This window comes from Rhinoraja longicauda, chromosome 20 (genome assembly GCF_053455715.1).
Source record: "Rhinoraja longicauda isolate Sanriku21f chromosome 20, sRhiLon1.1, whole genome shotgun sequence".
NCBI classification, from domain to species: Eukaryota; Metazoa; Chordata; class Chondrichthyes; order Rajiformes; family Arhynchobatidae; genus Rhinoraja; species Rhinoraja longicauda.
This window is the reverse complement of record NC_135972.1, coordinates 10,508,774-10,535,031: the sequence shown is the minus strand read 5'-3', so window position 1 is coordinate 10,535,031 and position 26,258 is coordinate 10,508,774. Positions and strand designations below refer to the sequence as shown.

At 46.1% G+C, this 26,258-nt stretch overlaps 1 protein-coding gene across 1 annotated transcript in view; it reads left to right on the top strand.

Annotated features, from left to right (window-relative positions):
* LOC144603555 (metabotropic glutamate receptor 8-like) overlaps positions 1-26,258 on the top strand; it is a 282,688-nt gene that overhangs the window by 217,360 nt on the left and 39,070 nt on the right. Inside the window, exons 6-8 of the mRNA XM_078416931.1 lie at positions 1,379-1,579; positions 9,643-9,782; positions 14,839-15,774. Of these exons, the coding sequence (XP_078273057.1) occupies positions 1,379-1,579; positions 9,643-9,782; positions 14,839-15,774 (1,277 nt within the window). The remainder of the gene's footprint in view (positions 1-1,378; positions 1,580-9,642; positions 9,783-14,838; positions 15,775-26,258) is intronic.

Genomic DNA, 26,258 nt, shown 5'->3' with positions numbered 1-26,258 from the left:
AAACATCCTGTCTCACAAAGTGTTGATGGCTTTTTAAAAATATTTTTTTCTTGCAGAATTGACCCTATCATTTCTTAATATGCAATTTTCAAAGCAGGAGAGGAGCGCACTAACTCGTTAACTACCCTCCTGCCCATCGCTTCAGGTACCTTCAAGTCCCCTGCGGGGAAACGTAGGGTTTCCAAATGATTCCAAATGACGAGGATGTTGCCAGGACTAGAGGGTGTGAGCTATTGGGGGATGTTGGGAAGGCTGGGTCTCTATTCCCTGGAGCGCAGGAGGATGAGGGGTGATATTATAGAGTTTTGTAAAGTCATGAGAGGAATAGATCGGGTAGATGCACAGAGTCTCTTGCTCAGAGTAGAGGAATCGAGGACCAGAGGACTTAGGTTCAAGGTGAAGGGAAAAAGATTTACTGGGAACTGTTTCACACAAAGGGTGGTGGGTGTGTGGAACAAGCTGCTGGATGAGGTCGTTGAGGCTGGGACTACCCCAATGCTTAAGAAACAGTTAGACAGGTACATGGATAGGACAGGTTTGGAGGGATATGGACCGAGCGCAGGCAGGTGGGACGAGTGTGGTTTGAGCATGTCGGCCGGTGTGGGCACGTTGGGCCGAAGGGCCTGTTTCCACACTATATGACTCTATGGCTCTACAACACCATCAGCCATTTCTGAAAGAGTGGAAGCAATATCTTGTGTAATATCTGCACCACTCAATTCTGTCACAGTCATTATTAACACACGTCTACTGACGATTTTCCGGCACCCTTGGTTCCAGAGTTTTGTATCCGTTTTCCTAATATCCATTTTGCCAGAGCAACAAAGGGCATGTAATAATGAGACACCAATACACCTCTGACCCACTAATGATGGCACGGTGCCGCAGCGTTAGAGTTGCTGCCTTACGGCGCCAGAGACCCGGGTTTGATCCTGTCTACGGGTGCTGTCTGTTTGTAGCCCAAAACACTATCCTGCACACACCAGGGACAATTAGACCAAGCCAATTAACCTCCAAACCTGCACATCTTTGGGATGTGGGAGGAAACCAGAGCACCAGGAGGAAACCCACGCGGTCACAGGGGAAAGCATGCAAACTCCACACAGACAGCGCCCGAGGTCAGAATCGAACCCGGTACTCCGGCGCTGTGAGGCAGCAGCTCTACCAGCTGCGCCACTGTGCCGCCCTGTTCTTAGCCAGTTCTGAATTGCAGGTACAAATGGAAAGCAAGTGGCATCTGTCCCATTGTTAAGGTAAACCAAGCAGTCAAAAGTCAAATGGTGTTTCAAGTGTGTTATCGCATTGACGTTCAACAACCATTAGCATTTTGTAATGAAACACTGCGTCGGACTCTAAACCTTTTAATTATTCATTGTAGGACAGGAACGAATTGGAAGGGACTCATCGTATGAGCAGGAGGGGAAAGTCCAGTTTGTCATTGATGCTGTCTACTCCATGGCCCATGCCCTGCACAACATGCACAAAGAACTGTGCCCTGGCCACGTCGGCCTCTGCCCATCCATGAACTCCATAGACGGCAGGGAGTTGCTTCAGTTCATCCGAGCTATAAACTTCAATGGTAAGTGCGTCCAGTTCTGGCACCGTTCAAAGTTAGATCTTCCAGTTCTCATCGCAACATCCATTTCTATTTTTTGCAACCCTTGAAAGTGCCATGAACTTCCAGCTGATCGGGCCATTGGAACTTCCTGCTGAGTCTCCCATTGTATTCTCCAGAGGAACAGCGGGATTTGGGCTTGTATCCCACAGGGGGCTGATTACAAGACTGTAAACTCCACTATTCCACACCTCCCCTGGGGCACAAGGTGGCTGTCCTGCAGGGTATTCTCTGCTTGCAAAAGTGTCAAGATACACCGGACGTGTCAAAATGCATTGGTAATATTACTGTGATTTTCTTCCAATAAGAAAAACATTGTGACAAATTTAACATTCCCAAATCTATTTAGTTTGGTTTAGTGTAGTTTCATTTAACTTCGATTAGTTTAGTTTAGAGATACAGCGTGGAAACAGGCCCTTAGGTCTACTGAGTCCACGCTGACCAGCGATCACCCACACATCGCACGCTAACGAGATCCCACACACGAGGGACAATTAACAATTGTTACCAAAGCCAATTGTTAATTGTCCCTAGTGTACCTACAAACGTACACGTCTTTGAAGTGTGGGCGGAAAACGGAAACTCCTGGAGAAATCCCACGCAGGCCATGGGGAGAACGTACAAACTCCGTACAGAAGGCGCTGTGGTCAGGATCAAGCCTGGGTCTCTGGCGCTGTGAGGCTGCAACTTTACCGCTGTGCTACCGTGCCGCCCAAGTTACTGGTGACTGTACTGCAGGGATTTCTCTGCTTGCTGAAATACCAAGATACCCCACAGGTGTCAAACTGCATTGGTAATATTACATTGTGATTTTCTTTCTCACTATAATAATTATTACAAATTTACAAATTTAACATCCCAAAATCTATTTGGTTTAGTTTTCTTCAATTTAGTTTAGAAATACAGCATGGAAATAGGCCCTTCAGCCCACTGAGTTCATGCACATTAACACTATTCTACACATATGAGGGAGAATTTACATTTATACTAAGCCAATTAACCTATAAACCTGTACGTCTTTGGAATGTGGGAGGAAACCGGAGCGCCCGGAAAAACCCCATGCGGGTCACGGGGAGAACGTACAAACTACGTACAGACAGTACCCATAGTCAGTATTGAACTTAGGTCTCTGGCGCTGTAAGGCAGCAACTCTACCGCTGTGCCATCATGCTGCCCATTGATCTTTTTTTCCGAAGGAACTCAACAACAAATCCGCCACACAAGTCTGTGGTAGAAAATTCCATATTCCGTCACCTCAGTATGAATTTTTATTTTCTCATCTTGTGGGTGGCACAGTAGCTCACAATTGGTGGGCCCATTACAGATCCAGACAATGACCATCTGCTTAACCTGTTCTATTAGGGGTGCTGGAATCACTCAGTAAAACTTCACACTATCATCATAGTCATCATTTAGGCTCCTTTGAGGCTAAACTTTGAGGCTTTGGAATCGACTAGTGTGCTCTCCTTGATCTACACTGGAGAAGGAGTAACATTGACAATGGTTCAATTGTAACGTCGCGGTAGAGTTGCTGCCTCACAGCGCCAGCCACCCAGGTCGATCCTGACTACGGGTGCTGCCGTACCTTCTCCCTGTGACCACGTGGGCTTTCTCCGGTTGCTCCAGTTCCCGCCGACACTCCATCCTTTTTCCCCATCAGTGGAAGATATAACAAACTCAGTCGGTTCTCTCAAGCGAATGGCGCCATCACTGTCTGCATCAGTCGTGTTTCTGGCAGCCTGGTTTCCTAACACACCCGAACCGTGCACTGATTGTCATTATTAAAACTGCACTCTATCACCTTGCCTGCAGGAACGCGTCCTTTCCTACATTGCCAAAAGCTGCCACACAAAATGAGTCATTGCTTTATTTTATAGGCTGCCGACTCAGTATTCCTTTAAAGCTTGTTCTTTCTAATGTGGTCGCGAATTTACAAATCCAACATTTGAGCTCTATTCTGTTCGATGGCTCAGTGGTTCAATGTTGCTTTTATTGTCTTGTGTGCAAAGTGCTAATGCAGTGAAATCCTTTATCTTATGAACAGTGCAGAAGAGTATTGCCATATCCCTGAACCTCGATTAGCAAGTGTATAGAAATAGTCTACCGAGCCCGCGGGCAATGGGTGCCATGTTTTGGCGCCAATTGAAGTCCGCGCTCTAGTTCGTGTGTGCGGTGCCAGTTCCAGGCGAGTCCCAGGCTGTTGCGGGCCTCCACCCACCTCCTTCCTTGGACGCCACGTCCCCCTCCTCGCCCGTCCACCTTTGTTCCCCGGGGGTCCCTCTCGCAGCCCACCTCGAGAGCACGGTGGGCCAGACTGCTTGTTCCAGTGTGTCTTCACTTCCGTCCAGAAAATGAGGGTGAATGGAATGAGTCTCATGCTCCTATCTTTGAATGTATTTCCACATATTAGTGGAGGATTATGTATAATTTTCCTAAGTTCCTAACTTACGGGAGGAGAATTAGGCCCTTCGGCCCATCGAGTCTACTCCGCTATTCAATCTTTGCTGGTCTATCACTCCCTCTCAACCCCCACTCTCCTGCCTTCTCCCCCCATAACCCCTGACACCCGTTCGAATCAAGAATCTATCAATCTCTGCCTTAAAAATATCCATTGTCTTGTCCTCCACCACCATCAGTGGCAGTGAATTCCACAGATTCACCACCCTCTGACTAAAGGAATTCCTCCTCATCCCCTTTCTGAATGTATGTCCTTTTATTCTGAGGCTGTGGCCTCTGGTCCGAGACCCTCCCTCTCGTGGAAACATTCTCCCCACAGCCACTCTATCCAGGCCTTTCGCTATTCGGTAAGTTTGAATGGGGTCTTCCCCCCTCATCCTAAATTCTGGCACATGTAGGTGGGATTGAAACCGGGTCTCTGGTGGTGTGAGGCAGCAAATCTACCGCTGTGCCACCGGGCAGCCCAGTGCTGATGCTGCACCTGACAGTTTATAATGCAACGTTATCCCCTTCCAGCTTTGATTTTCACTGGATTTGAGATTTATAACCATCTAATAAAAATGAGGTGGTGACTTCCATTTGTAAGGAATAGATGACACAATAAATGGTTTCATTATTGATTTAGATATGGTTGTGTTGAAAATGGGGATTAATCAGAAGACAAATAATTGTTGTTCAGAGCTCTTTGGACAAATGGTGTTATCATCACTATTAATATACAGTATAAAGCAATGATGTAGCTGCAAAGCCTGAAGGATTTCTAAAGAGCTTACTGGTGATTCTTTTGTCCTGAAGATCTTTTGCTTTTGCACAAGTCAGAATGTATCAAGAGAAATGTAATAGTTCTGCTGCCTTTAATCCGAGGAAACATTGTGTACCACAATCTGCTTGTCCCAAATGGTATATCTCTAGGGAGAGTTGCTGCCTCACAGAGTCGGAGACCTGGGTTCGATCCAGACCTCGGTTGCTGTCTATGTGGAGTTTGCGCGTTCCCCCTCTGACCGTGTGGGTTTCCTCCAGGTGCTCCATTTTTCTCCCACACCCCAAAGATGTGCGGGTTTGTGGGTTAATTGGCCTCTGTAAATTGTCTCTGATGTGTGATGGGAGTGGATGAGAAAGTGGGATAACATAGAACTAGTGCAAAAGGGTGATCAACGGTTGATGTGGACTCGGTGGGCTGAAGGGCCTGTTTCCACGACGTGTACTTTAGTTTCGTTTAGAGACACAGCACGGAAACAGGCTCTTCGGCCCAACAAGTGCGCGCCGACCAGCAATCCCCGCACACTAACACTTATCCTACACTCACTAGGGACAATTTGCAATCATACCAAGCCAATTAATCTTCAAACCTGTACGTCTTTGGAGTGTGGGAGGTAACCCAAAGATCGTGGATAAAACCAACGCTGGTCATGGAGAGAATGTAGAAACTCTGTACAGACAGCACCCGTAGTCAGGATCGAACCTGGGTCTTTAGCGCTGTAAGGCAGCAATGCAATTGCTGCGCCACTGTGCCACTATATCTCTCTCTAAACTCCAAAGTCCCTTTAAAATACACACACTGCTTATCTTCGATTCCTGGCTGCCTGTTTGGAACAGAACTCCAACCTCATTATGCTTGATAACTAACATAGTGCGATAAGCCTGTCCATATATTGGGCTGACTATCAGTGAAACCACCAGGTGAACTGAGAGTGATCATTTGTGTGGCTCAGCACTTTTATCTTGGTTGGAAGCTTCCATTGTCTCTTCGTAATCTTAAGACACTCAGTAAAGTCAGTCCAGCGTTTTTTTTGCAAACAAGAATTGAGTCTTTAAGGAACTGAAATACCCACCCTCCCATGGGTATGGGAAAACTACCCATCTGATCAATCTTAACTTCAAAGACTGCCGCAGGTAGATATTCTGCTGCAATAATGTTGTGGTCAGCATTTAAATTCACATCATTGGCTGTGACTCATAATGGAGTGTGCTTATAAGATGAAATTGATGTACTGTGAAATAACCGCTGCAATGTAACCTAGAATAACCATTGCCTCCATGACCTCCATTTGCGGTAAAGATTAGGCCACAATTACTTCAAATGCTGAGATGCCATTTTGAAACGTCGTTCGTGCCTCAATCAAAATGGCCGCCGTCTCTGCCCTACATAACATCATTGCTACACTTTTTATAACTCACCGTGAAACTTCTTTCAGGGTTGCAAGTGTGGTAAAGGGGCACAAAGTACTGGATTATAGGCGGCAGGGTGGCGCAGCAGGGTGGCACGGTGGCGCAGCGGTAGAGTTGCTGCCTTACAGCGCCAGAGACCCAGGTTCAATCCTGACCACAGGTGCTGCCTCTATGGAGTTTGAACGTTCTCCCGTGGCCACATGAGTTTTCGCTGGGTGCTCTGGTTTCCTCCGACTAACCAAAAAAGTGCAGGTTTGTAGGTTAATTGGCTTCTGTAAATTCTACATTGTCCCTGGTGTGTAGGATAGTTCGGGTGTGTGGGGTGAACGCTAGTCGGCGCGGACTCGGTGGGTCGAAGGGCCTGTTTCCACGCTGTATCTCTAAAGTCTGAAGTCACAAAGTCTTATTACCATCATCTAAGAAAATCATTGCTTCATGTGATGCTTAGCAAAATTAGCCTTGTTCGAGGATGGCACTTCAAACAAAATTTACTTCAAACCTATAACGATTATCGAAGAAAATCATTGCTTCATGTAAGTCCTCTCTTGCTGCCAAATCCATTTCTCTCCAGCTGTGTTTGGTTGCACTCGCTGTATGGGACGTGGGACCGCTAACGTCACCGGTGAGAGTACCAGCTATCCCAGGGAAGTTTGACCTTATAAAACCACAGCTCTTTCCATGTGCCGCATCAGCGTGTGTGATTGAATATTGATTACCTTTCAAAAACAAGTAGGGCAGATTTAGTCTTGGCCTCCTGTGCACCCCAGCTGACCGATCATTCACCGACTTGACACAAAGCTGTGGGCATAAAGTTTGAAGGGGGGGGGTCTGGAGACACGAATAGACAACCAGGCAAATCCTCGGCTCCTGACAGCCTGCCGCCCCCAGAGATGAGGTGGCTGCAGCGATAACAGGCGCGTTATTTATCTTCTGCAAAGATTCCCGAGGGTTAAGAGGAAATGCCGGCGGATTGGAAAGTAACAAATGATGGGGCGCTGTTTACTGAAGGAGAGAGAAATAAATGGGACAATCATGACAAGTTGGTCAGGTGACAGCAACATGCGGACATTCAATGTTATTTATGCATTAAATCGTAACGCCATTAGACTTGGTCAACTTGCCTTTAGGGTCATGAAGGCATACAGCACAGAAACAGGCCCTTCGGCCCAACATACCCATGCTGACCAAGATGGCCCATCTTCTGTTGTCCCACCTGATCGTCATAAAGTTATTTTAGTTTAGTTTAGAGATACAGCGCGGAACAGAGTTGCCGCCTCACAGCGCCAGAGACCCGTGTCCGATCCTGACCACGGGTGATGACTGTACGGAGTTTGTACCTTCTCCCCGTGAACTGCGTGGGGTTTCCCCCAGGTGCTCCGGTTTCCTCCCACACTCCAAAGACGTACAGAGTTGTAGGCTAATTGGCTTGGGTAAAATTGTAAATTGTCCCTAGTGTGTGTAGGATAATGTTAATTTGCCGGGATCGCTGGCCATCGTGGACTCGGTGGCTGAAGAGCCTGTTTCCACGCTGTATCTCTAAACTAAACTAAACTAAACCAAACCTGGTCAACTTGGCTTTAGAGTTCGTGAAGGCATACAGCACGGAAACAGGCCCTTCGGCCCGACTTGCCCCTGCCGATCAAGATGTCCCATCTTCAGTATTCCCACCTGATAGTCACAGAGTTCTTTGTGAAGGGCGAATCTTATTGTGACAAACCCAGTAGAGTTTACAGAAGATTTAACTTATGGGGTGGGCAAGGATGTAACAGTGAATGTAACAGTGTTTGTACGACATTTGGCAGGGCAACACACACAAACATGATGACATCAAGCAAGGATTGATAGGGCTGTGAGGATATGCTGGGGAAGAGGTTCGTGGGGTGACCTTATGGAGGCAACGTCTGTAACGGCCTTTGTGGTGCCAAAATGGCATCTCTTGCATATGGACTCAGTGACATGTTCTGTACTAACCAGGGGACTGTGCTCACGTACTGGGATAGTCTGAGCTGTGAAGCTGTATGCAAGAATGTATTTCACTGTACCCCGGTACAAGTGATAATAAAGAAACCATTGAATAGCATTGGTTAAAGGACAGATACCATAATGAAGAAATAAAGAGTAAAATACAAGTGGAGGGACTTGTGGCAAGTGAAGGGCGGCACGGTGGCACAGCGGTTGAGTTGCTGCCTTACAGCGCCAGAGATCCGGGCTCGATCCTGACTACCGGTGCTGTCTGACAAGAGTTTGTACGTTCTCCCTGTGACCAGCGTGGTTTTTCTCCAGTACCTCTGGTTTCCTCCCACACTCCAAAGACGTACAAGTTTGTAGGTTAATCGGCTTCTGTAAATTGTCCCTAGTGTGTACCATAGAACTAGTGTAAGGGGCCAGTGCAGACTCAGTTTAGTTTAGATTAGTTTATTGTCACGTTTACCAAGGTACAGTGAAAAGCTTTTGTCGGTGGGCCAAAGGATCTGTTTCCAAGCTATATCTCTAAAGTTTAAAGACTAAAATTGGCTTCTGTAAATTATCCCTAGTGTGTAGGATAGAACTAGTGTACAGGTGATCACTGGTCGGCATGAACTTGGTGGGCCGAAGGGCCTGTTTCCAGGCAGTATCTCTAAAACTATAACTAAAACTAACTGAAAATGTGTGAGACGTTTTTGTTCCAAATGAATTTGAATTATGGGGTTCAGAGTTTAGTTTAGTTTAGCTTAGTTCAGAGATACCACGTGGACACAGGCCCTTCGTCCCACCTAGTCCGCACCAACCAGCGATCCTCACACACTGACACTACCATAAGGACACTTAAGGACAATTTACCATTCTACCAAGCCAATTGACTTACAAACCTGTACGTCTTTGGAGTGTGGGAGGAAACCGGAGAACCTGGAGAAAACCCACGCAGGTCACGGGGAGAACGTACAAACTCCGTACAGACAAGGACCGAATCCGGTTCTGCGCTGTCAGGCAGCAACTTTATCGCTGTGCCACCCTTTACAAAATCTCCCGCCACTTATTCCCAAATCAAATAATGTAATTTTTTAAAATTAAAACAAAAAAAAGATTTTTAAACAAAAATAAACGTAATCAATGATTGCAATAATATATACAATACAAAACAATACCAAATAATGTACTTTAAAAAAATTTACTTTTTTAACTAAACTAAATTGAATCAATTATTGCAATAATATATACAATACAAAACAATACCAAATAATGTACTTTGATTTTTTTAAACTTTTTTTAACAAGATTAAATTGAATCAATTATTGCAATAATATATTCAATACAAAACAATACCAAATAATGATCTCTTTGCTGGGGGAAATGGTCATTTGTATTTGCTGTGTTACTCTATGTTTCCCACATGTTCTTTGTGATGTTTATTTGCCTTGCAGGAAGTGCGGGTACTCCTGTGACCTTTAATGAAAATGGAGATGCTCCTGGGAGATATGACATCTACCAGTATCAGATCACCAACACGTCCTCCCATGAGTATCGTGTTATTGGACAGTGGACTGACAATCTTCATCTGAACGTAAGCAATCAAGTCACCTTTAGTGCAAGGTGGAGCCAGTATGGGCAGATCAATGAAAGTCCAAGGGCCAACAATGAGGTAGATAGTAGTTCAGGACTGCACTCTAGTTTGGCCCATATCCCTTTAAACCCCTCATTCCATGTGCCTATCCCGGTGAAATATAGAGGAATAGATCGAGTAGATGCACAGTCTCTTGCCCAGAGTAGGTGAATCGAGGACCAGAGGACATAGGCTTAAGGTGAAGGGGAAAAGATAGGAATCTGAGGGGTACCTTTTTCACACAAAGGGTGGTGGATGTATGGAACAAGCCTCCAGAGGATGTAATTGAGGCTGGGACTATCCCAACGTTTAAGAAACTGTTAGACAAGAACATGGATAGGGCAGGTTTGGAGGGATATGGGCCAAATGTGGGCAGGTGGGACGAGTGTAGCTGGGACATGTGGGGCCGAAGGGCCTGTTGCTACACAGTATCACACTATGATTCTGTGACTATGACCCAATTGTGGTTTAGATTTTCTGTTGGGAACTTTTCTGGAAACCAAGCTGTTTATTCGGTCTGATCCATCTGATTCACTGCATGCTGAACAATGGTCTAATCAGAAAAGCATTAGCAAGCATGCGATTCACTCTGGACAGAATATGTGGCTTTGTGTTCATCACTTGATGTGTTCAAATTGCCTCTCCTACTTTTCATGCACACTGATGTAGCGAGATTTGCTTTCTGGAGCAATGTATAATGTGCATTATCCTTTCACTAGGAATTATTATTATCGAAATAACTTAATTAGCTGAATTGGGGATATTACGTGACCATTACAAACCTCCGAGTTTTTTCTCGCTTTTGTGAGCAATGGATGGATTAGTAATAAGGCCCATTGAGGCAGTAATGATGTCAGGTCGGAACGAAAATTCTCATTGATATTATCTTCAACAATTCTCCTGTCATTTTCTGACTGCTCTATTTTCAGCGGGTCAGAAAGTTTCTTTGAAATTGGTTTTAAAACATCCATTGAAGTTTCAAAAATGATTACCGAGCCACATCTTCAGCTTTTTGAAACAAAGTTTTGAGAATCAGAGCATTTGCTGGCAAGACTGCCATTTGTTTGCTGTGAATCTGTGTCGCTAACTAACTCGGCCTCTTATCAGTCAGCGACTTTAGGCGGCACAGTGGTGCAGCGGTAGATTGCTGCCAGAAACCCGGTTCGATCCTGACCACGGGTGCTGTCTGTGCAGAACATGTGTGTTGTCCCTGTAACTGCGTGGGTTTCCTCCAGGTGCTCCGGTTTCCTCCCACATCCCAAAGACGTGCGGGTTTGTAGGTCAATTGATTTTGGTTAAAATTGTCCCCAGTGTGGAGGATAGAACTAGTATACGTGGCTGTTGTGGACGGTGGGCTGAAGGGCCTGTTTTTCCCCATTGTATCTTTAAACTAAACGAAAGTAAACATAACTAAACTAAACTAAACTAAACTAAACTAAACTAAACTAAACTAAACTAAATTAAACTAAACTAAATTAGGCCATTCGACTCATCAAATCTACTCCGCCATTTAATCATGGCTGATCAATCCTTACTCTTGGCCCTATTCTCCTGCCTTCTCCCGACCTAATCAATCTCCACCTTAAAAATATTGGCCTGGCCTCCACAGCCTTCTGTGGCAATGATGTCCACAGATTCACCACCCTCTGACTAAAGAAATTCCTCCTCATTTCCTTTCTAAAGTTACCTAATTTCATTCTGAATCTGTGCCATCTGGTCCTAGACTCTCGCTCCCACGTATGGAAACATCCACTCTATCCAGGCCTCTAAGGAGGTGCTGCCTTACTTTGGAAGCAACAAACTGAGCACAATTTTGCAAAGATTGTTTCACCCCAAGTAATTTGATCCATATTTATCGCATGTGGAGTGTTGCTAAACTGAGATATTTGCTGAAGTTGCTGTGGGTGTTGGCCTGCTGTGCAGCCTCTGATGTTCTACATTGACTATTTTACGGAAGAAAGTCATCGTTTCCAAATTGCTTTGGGACATCATATTATGATATTTTCATATGAGGTAGGAGGCCTTTCAGCCCACAAAGTCTATGCTGACTCACAAAGCAATCCATTCCCCACTAATTTTCCCTGATTCCTATTATATAGTCCCAGAGCCATACAGTGTGGAAACAGGCCCTTTGGCCCAACTAGCCCACACCGGCCAACATGCCCCATCTACACTAGTCCCACATGTCTGTGTTTGCCCCATATCCCTCTAAACCTGTCCTATCCATTCGCCTGTCTAGAGATAGAAACAGAAACATAGGAAATAGGTGCAGGAGTAGGCCATTCGGCCCTTCAAGCCAGCACCGCCATTCAATATGATCATGGCTGACCATCCAAAATCAGTACCCCGTTCCTGCTTTCTCCCCATATCCCTTGATTCAGTTAGCCCCAAAGAGCCATGTCTAACTCTTTCTTGAAAACACCCAGTGAATTGGCCCCCACTGCCTTCTGTGGCAGAGAATTCCACAGATTCACAACTCTGGGTGAAAAAGTTGCCCCTTAGGTTCCTATTAAATCTCCCCCCCCCCCCCCCCCCCCCACCTTATTCCTATGTCCTCTGGTTCTCCATTCCTCTACTCTGGGCAAGAGACTCTATGCATCCAGCCAATCTATTCCTCGAGTCCTGACCAGTATCCTCGCAAAACCTCTCTGCACCCTTTCCAGCTACTCCTCGGATTCCCAACAGCTCCCTCTAAATACAACCAGTGACTTACGTACTGGAGACTATTTATCAACCTGCGCATTTCTGGGGAGTGGGACAAAACCAAGATACCTGGAACAGGTCTGTGCAGTTACAGAGAGAATGTGCAAAATCCACACAGGCAGCATTGAGGTCAGGATTGAATCAAGCTTGTTGGAGCTCTGGAGACAACAACTCTACCAATAGCACTGCGCCAACAAAAATGGAGACACAATGCAGATGCTGGTTTACAACAAAAAAAAGACACAAATGCTGGAGTAACTCTGCACATCAGGCAGCATCTCTGGGGAACACGGAAAGGTGATGTTTCGGGTCGGGCTGAAGAAAGGTCTCTGGAGAACATGGATAGGTGACATTTCAGGTCCCAACTCAAAATGTCACCTATTCATATTCTCCAGCTCTGCCGCCTGATCCACAGAGTTACATCCAGCACTTTGTCTCTTTTTTTATGGCAACAAGATTGATCGGAGATGGGAGCATAATATTACTGCTTTACCTCGCTGAAGAGACTCTACTCCTTGGAGCGTAGGAGGATGAGGGGTGATCTTATGGAGGTGTACAAGATCATGAGAGGAATAGATCGGGTAGATGCACAGAGTCTCTTGCCCAGAGTAGGGGAATCGAGGATCAGAGTACATAGGTTCAAGGTGAAGGGGAAAAGATTTAATAGGAATCTGAGGAGTAACTTTTTCACACAAAGGGTAGTGGGTATATGGAGCAAGCTGCCAGAGGAGGTAGTTGAGGCTGGGACTATCCCAACGTTTAAGAAACAGACAGGTACATGGATAGGACAGGTTTGGAGGGATATGGGCCAAACGCTGACAGGTGGGACTAGTGCAGCTGGGTCATGTTGGCCGGTGTGGGCAAGTTGGGCCAAAGGGCCTGTCTCCACTCTTTCACTGTATCACTCTATGACTCTATGAGGAAGAGTCATGCCCACCGGCCCATTCACCGTCACGCAACATCCTGTGGATCTCCTCATAAACTGATCGAGCAAAGAATCTTTCCACCCATCTACATTATTGCTCTCACTAATTCATGACCCCTGCAGTGAGTGATGGAATATTTAAAATTACACTATTTTTTTGTTGATCACCCATAAATGGATATAGTTTGCTGATGTATGACTATAAGACACAGGAACAGAGCTGAGCCATGAGGCCCATTGAGTCTGCTCCACCATTCGATCATGTCTGATCTATTTTTTCCATACTGAACCTCATTCTCCTGCCTTCTCCCCATAACCCCTGACACCTTTACGAATCGAGAACCTACCAATCCTCGCTTTGGTAAATGACTTGGTATGAGCATCTAGACTTGAGACTTTATTCTTTAGAGATACAGTCCCTTCAACCCACCGAGTCCGTACTGACCAGCGATCACCCCGTACACCAGCACTATCCCACACACTCGGGACAATTTACAATTTCACCAAATCCATATAACATGCAGACCTGTACGTCTCCGGAGTGTGGGAGGAAACCGGATCACCCGGAGAAAACCCATGCGATCACAGGGAGAGCGTACAGACTCCGTACAGAGAGCTCCCGCAGTGAGGTTCGAACCTGGGTCTCTGGTGCTGTAAGGCAGCAACTCTACCGCTGCGCCACTGTGCTGCCCCATCTCTTCCAGTGATGTTATTGCCGCTAATGATGCACGAAGGCTATGTAAGCTTAGTCAGATAGAGTCATACAATCACACAGCATGGAAACAGGCCCCTCAGCCCTACTTGCCCACACTGACCAACATGACCCAACTACACTAGTCCCACCTGCCTGCATTTGGCCCTTATAGAAACATAGAAACATAGAAAATAGGTGCAGGAGTAGGCCATTCGGCCCTTCGAGCCTGCACCGCCATTCAATATGATCATGGCTGATCATCCAACTCAGTATCCCGTACCTGCCTTCTCTCCATACCCCCTGATCCCTTTAGCTACAAGGGCCACATCTAACTCCCTCTTAAATATAGCCAATGAACTGGCCTCAACTACCTTCTGTGGCAGAGAATTCCTCTAAACCTGTCCTGTCCATGCACCTGTCTAACTGTTTCTTAAACGTTGCTGCAAGAGGGCTGTGGAGGCCAAGTCAATGGATATTTTTAAGGCAGAGATTGACAGATTCTTGTATGGGTGTCAGGGGATACGGGGAGAAGGCAGGAGAATGAGGTTGAGAGGGAAAGACACATCATCCATGATTGAATGGCGGGGTAGACTTGATGGGCCGAGTGGCCTAATTCTGCTTCTGTACCTCATGACATTCTGGCAAGCCGTCTAGGTTGTACATCGTGGATGACCCGTTCTTTGACCTCTCCTCAGGTGAAGGACATGCATTGGGGCAGAGTAGGCCCCACCATCCCGCAGTCGATCTGCAGCCTGCCCTGCAAGGCCGGCGAGCGGAAGAAGACGGTGAAGGGGGTGCCCTGCTGTTGGCACTGCGAGCGCTGCGAAGGCTACCACTACCAGGAGGACGAGTCGACCTGCCAAATGTGCCCATTCAACCGCAAGCCCAATGCTAACGGCACCAACTGCCAGCTCATCCCCATCGTCAAGCTGGAATGGCACTCCCCGTGGGCCATTGTGCCCGTCTTCATCGCCATGCTTGGCATCATCGCCACCACCTTTGTCATCACCACCTTCATCCGCTACAACGAAACCCCCATTGTCAGGGCATCCGGCCGGGAGCTAAGTTATGTCTTGCTGACTGGAATATTCTTGTGCTACGCTGTGACCTTCCTAATGATTGCCACCCCCGATATCGTTCTCTGTTCCTTCCGCCGCATCTTCCTGGGGCTGGGCATGTGCATTAGTTACGCCGCGCTGCTCACCAAGACTAACCGAATTCACCGAATCTTTGAGCAAGGTAAGGCTTCGGTCTCGGCACCCAGGTTCATCAGCCCGGCCTCCCAGCTGGCGATCACCTTTAGCCTCATTTCCCTCCAGCTCCTGGGAGTCTTCATCTGGTTCGCCGTGGCCCCTCCCCACACCATCGTGGACTACGGTGAGCAGCGGACTGTGGACCCGGACAAGGCCAGGGGCGTCCTCAAGTGTGACATTTCTGACCTCTCTCTCATCTGCTCCCTGGGGTACAGCATTCTGCTGATGGTCACATGCACTGTGTATGCAATTAAAACGAGAGGCGTTCCAGAGACCTTCAACGAAGCCAAACCCATCGGTTTCACCATGTACACCACCTGCATTATATGGTTAGCTTTTATTCCAATATTTTTTGGCACAGCCCAGTCTGCAGATAAGGTGAGTGTTTTCATGCCTCTTTAACGCCTTGCAAAACTGTGAGCGCTTTTTTTCGGCCCCATAGCTGAGGAATGATGTGCTGGCTCTGGAAAGGGGTGCAGAGGGGATTTATGAGAATGATCCCCCAGGAATGAGTGGGTTAACATCTGATGAGTGGGTTAACATCTGTTGGGTTAACATCTGATGGGTCAACATTTGACGGCACTGGCCTGTTCTCACTGGAGTTTAGAAGGATGGTTTGGGGACCTAATTGAAACTTACCGAACAGTGAAAGGCCTGGATAGAGTAGACGTGGAGAGGATGTTTCCACTAGTGGGAGAGTCTTGGACCAGAGGCCATAGACTCAGAATAAAAGGATGTACCTTTAGAAGGAAGATGAGGGGGAATTTTTTTAGTCGGGGGGTGGTGAACCTGTGGAATTCATTGCCGCAGAAGGCTGTGGAGGCCAAGTCAATGGATATTCTTAAAGCAGAGATTGATAGATTCTTGATTTGTCGGGGGTTGTGGGGAGAAGGCAGGAGAGTGGGGTTAAGAGGGAAAGATAGATCAGCCATGATTGAATGGCAGAGTAGACTTGATGGGCCGAATGGCCTAATTCTGCTCCTATCACTTATGAACACGAACTTATGATACGTTTAATAAGGAGCTCCTGTAGATAAGTACACGAGGGAGAAAGAAGTAGGCTGATGTGCTGATTGGGATTGAGTGAGTGGAAATGGAGGAGTACATGGAGCATAAGCAGAAGCATTAATAAATTAGAGATAATACCTTTTTTCTGCTGAAATTTTCAAGTGATCATGTAACGGGGCAAACAGAACATCAATTTTTAAATCTAATTTTTATTCCTTGAGTTATTATAAAGAATCGTGCTCATGGAATAACGATAGCATTAATAAAAGTTGCATTATATATTCCTTATATTTGCTTGTGTTACACCAGTATTACTTTGATCTCTCAACATATTTATTAATAGTGACAAGAGGAAACATGGTTTACATTAGGGAGCGTTGCAGGTTGAGACATGGGAAAGGATATTACTGCAAGCTAACCTTGATTGCTTTAACATAGCTGTCTTTTAGAGGCATAGAGTTGCACAGCACTGAAACAGGCCCTTCGGCCCAACTCATTTATGCTGACCAAGAGGCTCCATCTAATTTAGTCAAATTTTATCCACATTTGGTCCCTTTCCCGCCAAACCTTTCCTATCCATATACTTGTCCAAGAGACTTTTTAATGCTATTATGCTACTGGACTCAACTACCTCTTCTGGCAGCTCATTCAATCTACCCACCGAACACTGAGTGAAAAAGTTCCCTCTTAGGTTCCTATTAAATCTTTCCCCTCTCACCTTAAAACCTATGCACTCTGGTTCTCGATTCCCCTACCCAAGGTAATAAAACTATGCATTCACCCTATCTGTTCCCTTCATGATTTTACGCACTTCTATAAGATCACCCCTCAACATCCTGCGCTCTAAAGGAATAAAGTCAAAGCCCACCCAACCTCTCCCTATAGCTCAGGCCCTCGAGTCCTGGCGACATCCTTGTAAATCTCCTCCGCACCCTTTCCAGCTTTTGTATCAAAGGGGTATGTGTTGGAGTGAACAGTACGACAGAGAAATCACTCAGTGTGGTGAAAGGAGGGTGTCAACGAGTTGCACAGCAGCTTTCACAACCTTGGGAAGTTTGCACAAGCTCTCAATGCATTGATGTACAATTAGATGTCTCCGAAGAGCAGTGACAAAAAATAATGCTGGAAATGTCGTAGTAAGTTTGTACACAAGGTTCTGCAGACACTAATAAGATGATGCCCAGAGTTTCATTTATGCTGATTGAGAGCATATTTCGCTTGGGCAGCTTACAGCCCAGTGGTAGGAGTTTTGATTTCTCTCACTTCAGGTAGCCCCGGCATTCCCTCTCTTTCTCTCCCTCCCCCACCCAAGTCACACCAGCTTCTCGTTTCAACCCTGCAAACAGCTAACAATAGCCTGTTTCCTTTATCGTCGTTACTTTTTTGCATATCTTTCACACATTGTTCCTTATCTCTCCACATCACCGTCTATATCTCTCGTTTCCCTCATTCCTGACCAGTCTGAAGAAGGGTCTCGACAACATTCCTTCTCTCCAGGGATGCTGCCTGTCCCGCTGAGTTACTCCAGCTTTTTGTGTCTATCTGGGAGTTAATTGTTCTTCCGTTATAGTTAATATAAGTATGTGATTATATCTCATGTAATGATATGATATATAAGTTTAGTTTAGTTTATAGTCTCGGTGGCGCAGCGGTGGAGTTGCTGCCTTACAGCGAATGCAGCGCCGGAGACTCAGGTTCGATCCTGACTACAGGCGCCGTCTGTACGGAGTTTGTACATTCTCCCCGTGACCTGCATGGGTTTTCTCCGAGATCTTCGGTTTCCTCCCACACTCCAAAGACGTACAGATATGTAGGTTAATTGACTGGGTAAATGGAAAAATTGTCCCTAGTGTGTGCAGGATAGTGTGAATGTGCGGGGATCGCTGGGTGGCGCGGACTCGGTGGGCCGAAGGGCCTGTTTCCGCGCTGTATCTCTAAAAAAAAATCACGTGTACCGAGGTACAATGAAAAGCTTTTGTTGCGTGTTAACCAGTCAGCAGAAGGACAAGACATGATAAAACGTGAACAATGATTTGATATAATCGTATAGTAGTATGTCATATCACTATATGATTTCGTAAGTACAGGTCCACCACTGATTTTCCGGCACCCTCGCTTCCAGAGCCTTTCTGGTTTCTGGTCTGTTTTGCTGGACCAACCGAGGTCATGACTTTGGGATGAACCGAGATACCGGCCCTCAAAGTCGGCCTCGGAGGTCGGCCATGGGAACGAATCTCCTGGCTCCGGCCGGGCCGGAGTTCCAGAACCCCGGCCGCAAGGGGGCAAATTCGACCCACCAATCGGCCACGGAAGTCCCGATGAGGTCGAGATCGGCCCTTCACCCGGCCTAGGTGGCACATTTTCGGGGGAACCTCCAGGGGAGGATTTTGTCCAGATTAAAGGGGGCGGATTTTTTTCCAGATTCCAGTTGCCGGAAAATCGGTGGTGGACCTGTACATAAATATATACCATCGTGTGATAATTAATGTATGGTTATATTTAATCATATCACTATATGAGACAGGGCTGCATGGTGGCACAGCAGTAGAGTTGCTGCCTTACAGTGCACAGTAACCAAGGTTTGATCCTGACCACGGGGGCTTTCTGTACAGAGTTTATACAGTCTTTTCCGGGTGCTCCGGCTTCCTCCCGCACTCCAAAGACGTGCAAATTTGTAGGTCAATTAGCTTCTGTAAATTGTCCCTAGTGTGTAGGATGCAAAATTGGGAGGACATAGAAATCGTGGTCGGCAATGTCTCGGTTGCCCGAAAGGTCTGTTGCCACGTTGTATCTCTAATATGACTATATATAATCATATAGTGATATAATTACATATCGCCGTATGATATAGTAATACTGTATATAATCACTGTTATTTGTGATAATATGTGATTATCACTAGTGATAATGACTAAATATTACTTTGTAATGACTATCACTCCCTTCCCAAGAAACAGCATGGAACATATTACCACCGAAGAAGGAGACCAATAATTTGTTATATAATGTATCATACAGTATGTTGTATCATAATACATCAGTGGGTGGCAAGGTGGCGCAGTGGTAGAGCTGCTGCCACACAGCGCCAGAGACACGGGTTCGATCCTGACTACGGGTGCTGTCCGCACGGAGTTTGTACGTTCTCCCCGTGACCTGCGTGGGTTTTCTCCGAGATCTTCGGTTTCCTCCCACACTCCAACGATGTACAGGTGTTTAGGTTAATTGGCTTGGTATAAGTGTAAATTGTCCCTAGTGTGCGTAGGATAGTGTTAACGTGCGGGGATTGCTGGTCGGTGCGGACTCTGTGGGCCGAAGGGCCTGTTTCCGCAGTGTATCTCTCGACTAAACTAAACACTGGAATTTAGAAGGATGAGAGGGGATCTTATCGAAACATATAAGATTATTAAGGGGTTGAACACGTTAGAGGCAGGAAACATGTTCCCAATGTTGGGGGAGTCCAGAACCAGGGGCCACAGTTTGAGAATAAGGGTAAAGGTTCGGGTCGGGACCCTTCTTCTGAGTCTGAATTCTCTGCCTCAGAAGGCAGTGGAGGCCAGTTCTCTGAATGCATTCAAGAGAGAGCTAGATAGAGCTCTTAAGGATAGCAGAGTCAGGGGGTATGGGGAGAAGGCAGGAACGGGGTACTGATTGAGAATGATCAGCCATGATCACATTGAATGGCGGTGCTGGCTCGAAGGGCTGAATGGCCTACTCCTGCACCTATTGTCTATTGTCTATAAACTGTTTGAAAGGCAGCATCTTTCACAATGCAAGACACAAAATGCTGCAGTAACTCAGCTGGACAGGCAGCATCTCTGGATAGACGGAATGGGTGACGTTTCGGATCGAGACCCTTCTTCAGATTCTCAGTCTGAAGAAGGGTCTCGATCCGAAACTTCCCGCATTCCTTCTCTCCAGAGATGTTGCCTGTCCAGCTGAGTTACTGCAGCATTTTGTGTTTATCTTCGGTTTAAACCAGCATCTGCAGTTCCTTCCTATACACTCTTTCACAATGCACCTCTCCCTCGGTACTGAAGAGGCAACTGAGACTTAGTGATTAAATGGTGATTTTATAGTTTGAGGGAGTTCTCATTTGAAATAATGGTGAAGGTATACCACCAAAGCAAAGAGTTGCAGCTGAATGAAAGGAGACATGCAGTTGATGTCAGATCTCAGTATATTGAAAGCAATCGAAAAAAGACTGTTCGATAGCAAAGAAATTTGGGCAGAGGGCTGGATTTTGTCTCCACATTAGCAATTAATTGGAATAAGTTTCTTCATTTGTAATTATGAGGTGCTAGACCAGATATCTCCAAAGAAATAAAACCAAAAACGTGTGTAGAAAGGAACTGCAGATGCTGGTACACAGTGCTGGAGTAACTGAGTGGGTCAGGCAGCATGCCTGGAGAAGAAGGATGGGTGACGTTTCGGGTCGGGATCCTTCTTCAGACTGAAAGTAGAGGGGAGGAAACCGGAGGTAAGAAAATAAAACCCTCCAGCGCTCTTGCCTCCAGTTCCCTCCCCTCTACTTTCAGTCTGAAGGTAGAGTCAACCCTTGCACCCTAACGGGCAGCACTGTGGCACGGCTGGTAGAGCTGCTGCCTCACGGCACCAGAGACCCGGGTTCGATCCTGATCACAGGTGCTGTCTGAGTGGAGTTTGCACGCTCTCCCCGTGACCGTGTGGGTTTCCTCCCACACCCTCACGATGCACGGATTTGTAGTTTAATTGGCCTCTGCAAATTGACCCTAGTTTGTACGGAGTGGGTGACAAAGGGAGATGACATAAAAACTAGTGTGAGCGGGTGATCGATGATCAGCCTGGATTCAGTGGGCCGAAGGGCCTGCTTCCACGCTGTATCTTTTCAAACAGTCAACCAATTTCCAGTTGCCCACATCTGCTATCATCTCCCTCAGCTCATTTGTGCTGAATCGTCAATTCTTGTTTTAGTTGCGTTGAGAGATTCTGCGCGGAAACAGGCCCTTCGGCCCACCGAGTCCGTGCCGACCAGCGATCCATGCACATTAACACAATTCTACACACACTGGGGACAATTCACAATTTTACCAAGCCAATTAACCTACAAACCTGTACATCCTTTGGAGTGTGGGAGGAAACCGGAGCTCTCGGGGAAAACCCACGTAGGTCACGGTGAGAACGTACAAACTCCATACCGAGTCCGGACCGAACCCGGGTCTCTGGCGCTTTGTGGCAGCAACTTTACCGCTGCGCCACCGTGCTGCCCTTGTTGACTTGGAGGAGATTTGTTCTATGGACATTACCCACAGAAAACTCAGGGAATACACGAGAAAGGAGATTTCCCTCCCATCATTCACTGTGTACCCCAATATACTTTACATCTTCTGCAGTTCATCGAGAAAAATAGCACTACTTAATTGTTGGACAGATTTGAGAAATGCGCTCTTTACGTTACCCTGTCAAGTCACTTTCAATCTTTACTGTTGAGTTCACTTGGATGGACTTTACTATAGCTTCAATGATTTCTTATTGAAATTTGAGGAATGGCAATCATTCCTTTCCACACATTAACTTTCCGCCCGTTAACCCCTTTATACCACATTTGAAGCAAATATTATAATGCCAAACAACTTCCCATTATTTATATCAAGGTTTGAATTGGTCTCGGACATTGGAACTTCATGGGAACGATTTTGATCATTTAGTTTTAATTTTCTGTAACCTGGGCTCAGCGGTAGAGTTGCTGCCTCACAGCGCCAGAGACCCGGATTCGATCCCGACTACGGGCGCTGTCTGTAGGGAGTTCGTACGTTCTCCCCGTGACCTGCGTGGATTTTCTCCAAGATCTTTGGTTTCCTCCCACAGTCCAAACACAAACAGGTTTGCAGGTTAATTGGCTTGGTATCAACGTGAAATTGTCCCTAGTGTGTGTAGGATAGTGTTAGTGTGCGGGGATCGCTGGTCAGCACGGACTCAGTGGGCTGAAGGGCCTGTTTCTGCGCAGTATCTCTAAACTAAACTAAAAAATGAAACTGTTTACATTCTGAGATTCTTTCACAACTTTGGTTCAATGGCACTTTATCTGTCACAGGTACCGAAGTCCAGTGAAATTCAAGATAGACACTAAAATGCTGGATTAACTCAGCGGGACAGGCAGCATCTCTGGAGAGAAGGAATGGGTGACGTTTGGGGTCGAGACCCTTAGGTCAGACCTAAAACATCACCTATTCCTTTTCTCCAGAGATGCTGCCTGACCTGCTGAGTTACTCCAGCATTTTGGTGTCCTCCCCCATAAACTTTATATTTTTTATTGTAAATGCATGTGTCTTCATCCCTCAAAACCTTTCTGCCGGTGGGAGGATTTAGATGACGTCCCCCATGTGAAGTTGGGGTTGATAATGGTGCCAATGTGCGTAAAGAAAAGAAAAGGGCATGAGTTTCTGACTGCCTTTTCTAATACTTTGAAACTTTGATGATCATTTGAGTTGTTAGTGACAAGATAGATACAAGTTTGATAGAGTGACATGGCCATCCACCGTGGATGATGTATAGGCAATTATACCTTTTGTCTCAAACTGGTGGGAATGGCTGAAAGATTTCAAATAATCAGGCGCATATTAAACTTGCCCAACCTTGAAGCATTGGAAGAAGGATGCATAGATGTCGTGGCTGAACAGTTAAAACAGCTGTTTTATCAACAGTTTGAATACGCAGCTGGTTGAGTTGATTGAGGTATGATGGTTATCCATATTTATATTGTAAGCACCAGCAAACAATGTATTATCTGTTTCAGATTATTATCCTTGCCATTATGGCAGGGGAAGTTTCAATATTTCAGAGCGACAAAATGAAGTGTGTTTCATTTGACCTTTAATATCATTCTCCGAGAGTCATACAGCACGTAAAACGGGTCCTTTGGCCCAACTCATCAGGGCCTCATCTAGGCACGTCCCATATGTCTGTGTTTGGCCCATATCCCTCTAATCCATGCACTTGATCAAGTATTCCCTGGTGGTGCAGAGGTAGAGTTGCTGCCTTACAGCGCCGGAGACCCGGGTACGATATTGACTACGGGTGCTGTTTGTACGGAGTTTGTACATTTTCCCACCGTGACTGCGTGGGTTTTCCCCGGATGCTCCGGTTTCCAAAGACGTACAGGTTTGTAGGTTTAATTGGCTTCGGTAAAGATTGTAAATTGTCCCTAGTGTGCAGGATGGTGCTATCGTATGGGAATCGCTGGTCGGCGAGGACTAGGTGGGCCGAAGGGCCTGTTTCCGTGCTGTGTCTCTAAACTAAACTAAACTATTCTGCCACATATTTCCCCTATTCACTGGAAGAGAGCCATTGAAAGAGACAACTGTATAAGTACGGGTGCCATGGAGCAGGGGAGACCAAGATCCACTATGTGAATGTGATGAACATGTCTTCTGGGGACTGTTTGGACTTTCTTTGCAACGTTAACACAAAAACTTAGTGATAATTAACCCACATCAAGATTTACGCGTATGATATTGTCATATGTCCCAAAAAGGAACAATGAATTGCTTATTTACAACAACCCAACTGATGTGTAAATGCTGATAATGCCAAAGACTAGCTAGACTAACGTTCTGCTTGGCACTCAGTGAGGACAAATCTGAACTCCATCTGAGCTCAAGCACTTAGAAATGTTCCAATCCCCCAACCAACAAGAGCGTTGAGCAATAATGAGTCAGATTGGAATTTTCTCCCCTGTTTCGTGTGCAGGGCATACTTGGGTAATTTTCCATATTGTTGGGTAGACGCCATTGTTTGAACTGTACTGGAGAAACTCATAAGTTCATAAGTTCTAGGAGCAGAATTAGGCCATTCAGCCCATCAAGTCTACTCCGCCATTCAATCATGGCTGATCTATCTTTCCCTCTCAACCCCATTCTCCTGCCTTCTCCCCGTAACCCATGACACCCGTACTAATCAAAAGTCGGTCAATCTCCAACTTGACTCGGCCTCCACAGGCTATTGACCTCCACAGATTCACCACCCTCTGACTACAGAAATTCCTCCTCATCTCTTTTCTAAAAGTAACCCATTTTATTCTGAGGCTATGGCCTCTGGTCCTAGACACTACCACTAGTGGAAACATTCTCTTCACATCCACTCTACCCAGGCCTTTCGTTATTCGGTAAGTTTCAATGAGGTCCCCCCTCATCCTTCTAAACTCCAGCGAGTACAGGCCCAGTGCCGTCAAACGCTCATCATATGTTAACCCAAACATTCCTGGGCTCATTCTCGTAAACCTCCTCTGGACCCTCTCCAAAGCTAGTACATTCTTCCTCAGATATGGGGCCCCAAACTGCTCACAATACTCCAAATGTGGTCTGACCAGAGCCTTATAAAGCCTCAGCATTACATCCTAGCGGGGATAGAGACTGGGCTAGTTTTAGAGTCCAAGAGTCTAGGATTATGGCTGGGATACTGTTTGGTCCCCTTCACTGTATCCAATGCTCTAAGCTATTGCCTGATATCATGTGCAATGAGTTGAAATGGCTGAAGATTGACCTCTGCCATGGTGGAGATCTCAGGTGGTTGCTGAAGTAGATTATCCTTGGGCTGAACATAGCAGTGAGTCTGCAATTAAAGATGTAATAATTACAACTTGAGAAGAGAGAAGAATTGTGTCTGACGAATCATGTGGAGTTTGACGATGCGACTAGTGGAATAGCTAAGGGGCCCTGCAATCAGTGGATGCATTACTTATAGATTTCCTTTTCAATACCAGAGAGAAGGAATAAGCAGATCTTATCCAAGTGTGTCAGCTATGACTGGTGGGACCGATGCTTAGAACCCAACTTTAGTTTAGTTTAGAGATACAGCGGGGAAACAGGCCCTTCGGCCCATCGAGTCCGCGCCGACCATCAATCCCTGCACATTAACGCTATCCTACACACACTAGGGTCAATTTACAATGATCCCAAAGCCAATTAACCTACAAATCCGAAGGTCTTTGGAATGTGGGAGGAAACCGGAGATCCCTGAGAAACCCCACGCAGGTCACGGGGAGAACGTACAAACTCCGTGCAGATAAATTAGAATTTATATCAAAGATGGAGCCAAGGGCTCTAAATCTTTCATTTTGAAAATTGCTGACGAGTTGGGATTGTGAATAGGGAGAAGGATGTAAAAGACCTCAGGGCCTCCAGTCTTCCAAATCCATCAGCAAGTCACAGTTTGACACAAATCCATAGAAACTTGGGACGTTACTGCAGTGGTTAAACTACAGCAATCCTGAACTGTTGATGATAGACGTTGAGATCCTATCCAATTTTTTTTTAGAGTATTCATTCATTAAGGGGCTGTTGATTTCTTGATTAGTACAGGTGTCAGGGGTTACGGGAAGAAGGCAGGAGAATGGGGTTGAGAGGGAAAGATAGATCAGCCATGATTGAATGGCGGAGTAGACTTGATAGGCCGAAAGGCCGAATTCTGCACCTAGAACCAATGAGCTTATGAACTTATGAACTCTTTTGATATGATCTCCTTGATTCAGTGTGGATGCACCTTGGAAATGGTACTGAACCAGAATGATAGTGGGATTCAGTGATGGCCACATTGTATGGTCATGAAGTTTGACATAGCAAATGTTTTTCAAATGTTGAATAGATGCAATTATCTTCTAATTGTGGACAGAATTGAGGGCCATCATTTTGAGATTGAGGCTGGCGGGCTCAGGCCTTACACTCCAATGACGCACAGGTTTGAAGGTTAATTGGCTTGGTATAATTATAAATTGTCCCTAGTGGTGTGTAGGGTAGCGTTCGTGTGCAGGGATCGCTGGTCGGCGCGGACTCGGTGGGCCGAAGGGCCTGTTTCCACGCTGTATCTCCAAACCAAAACAA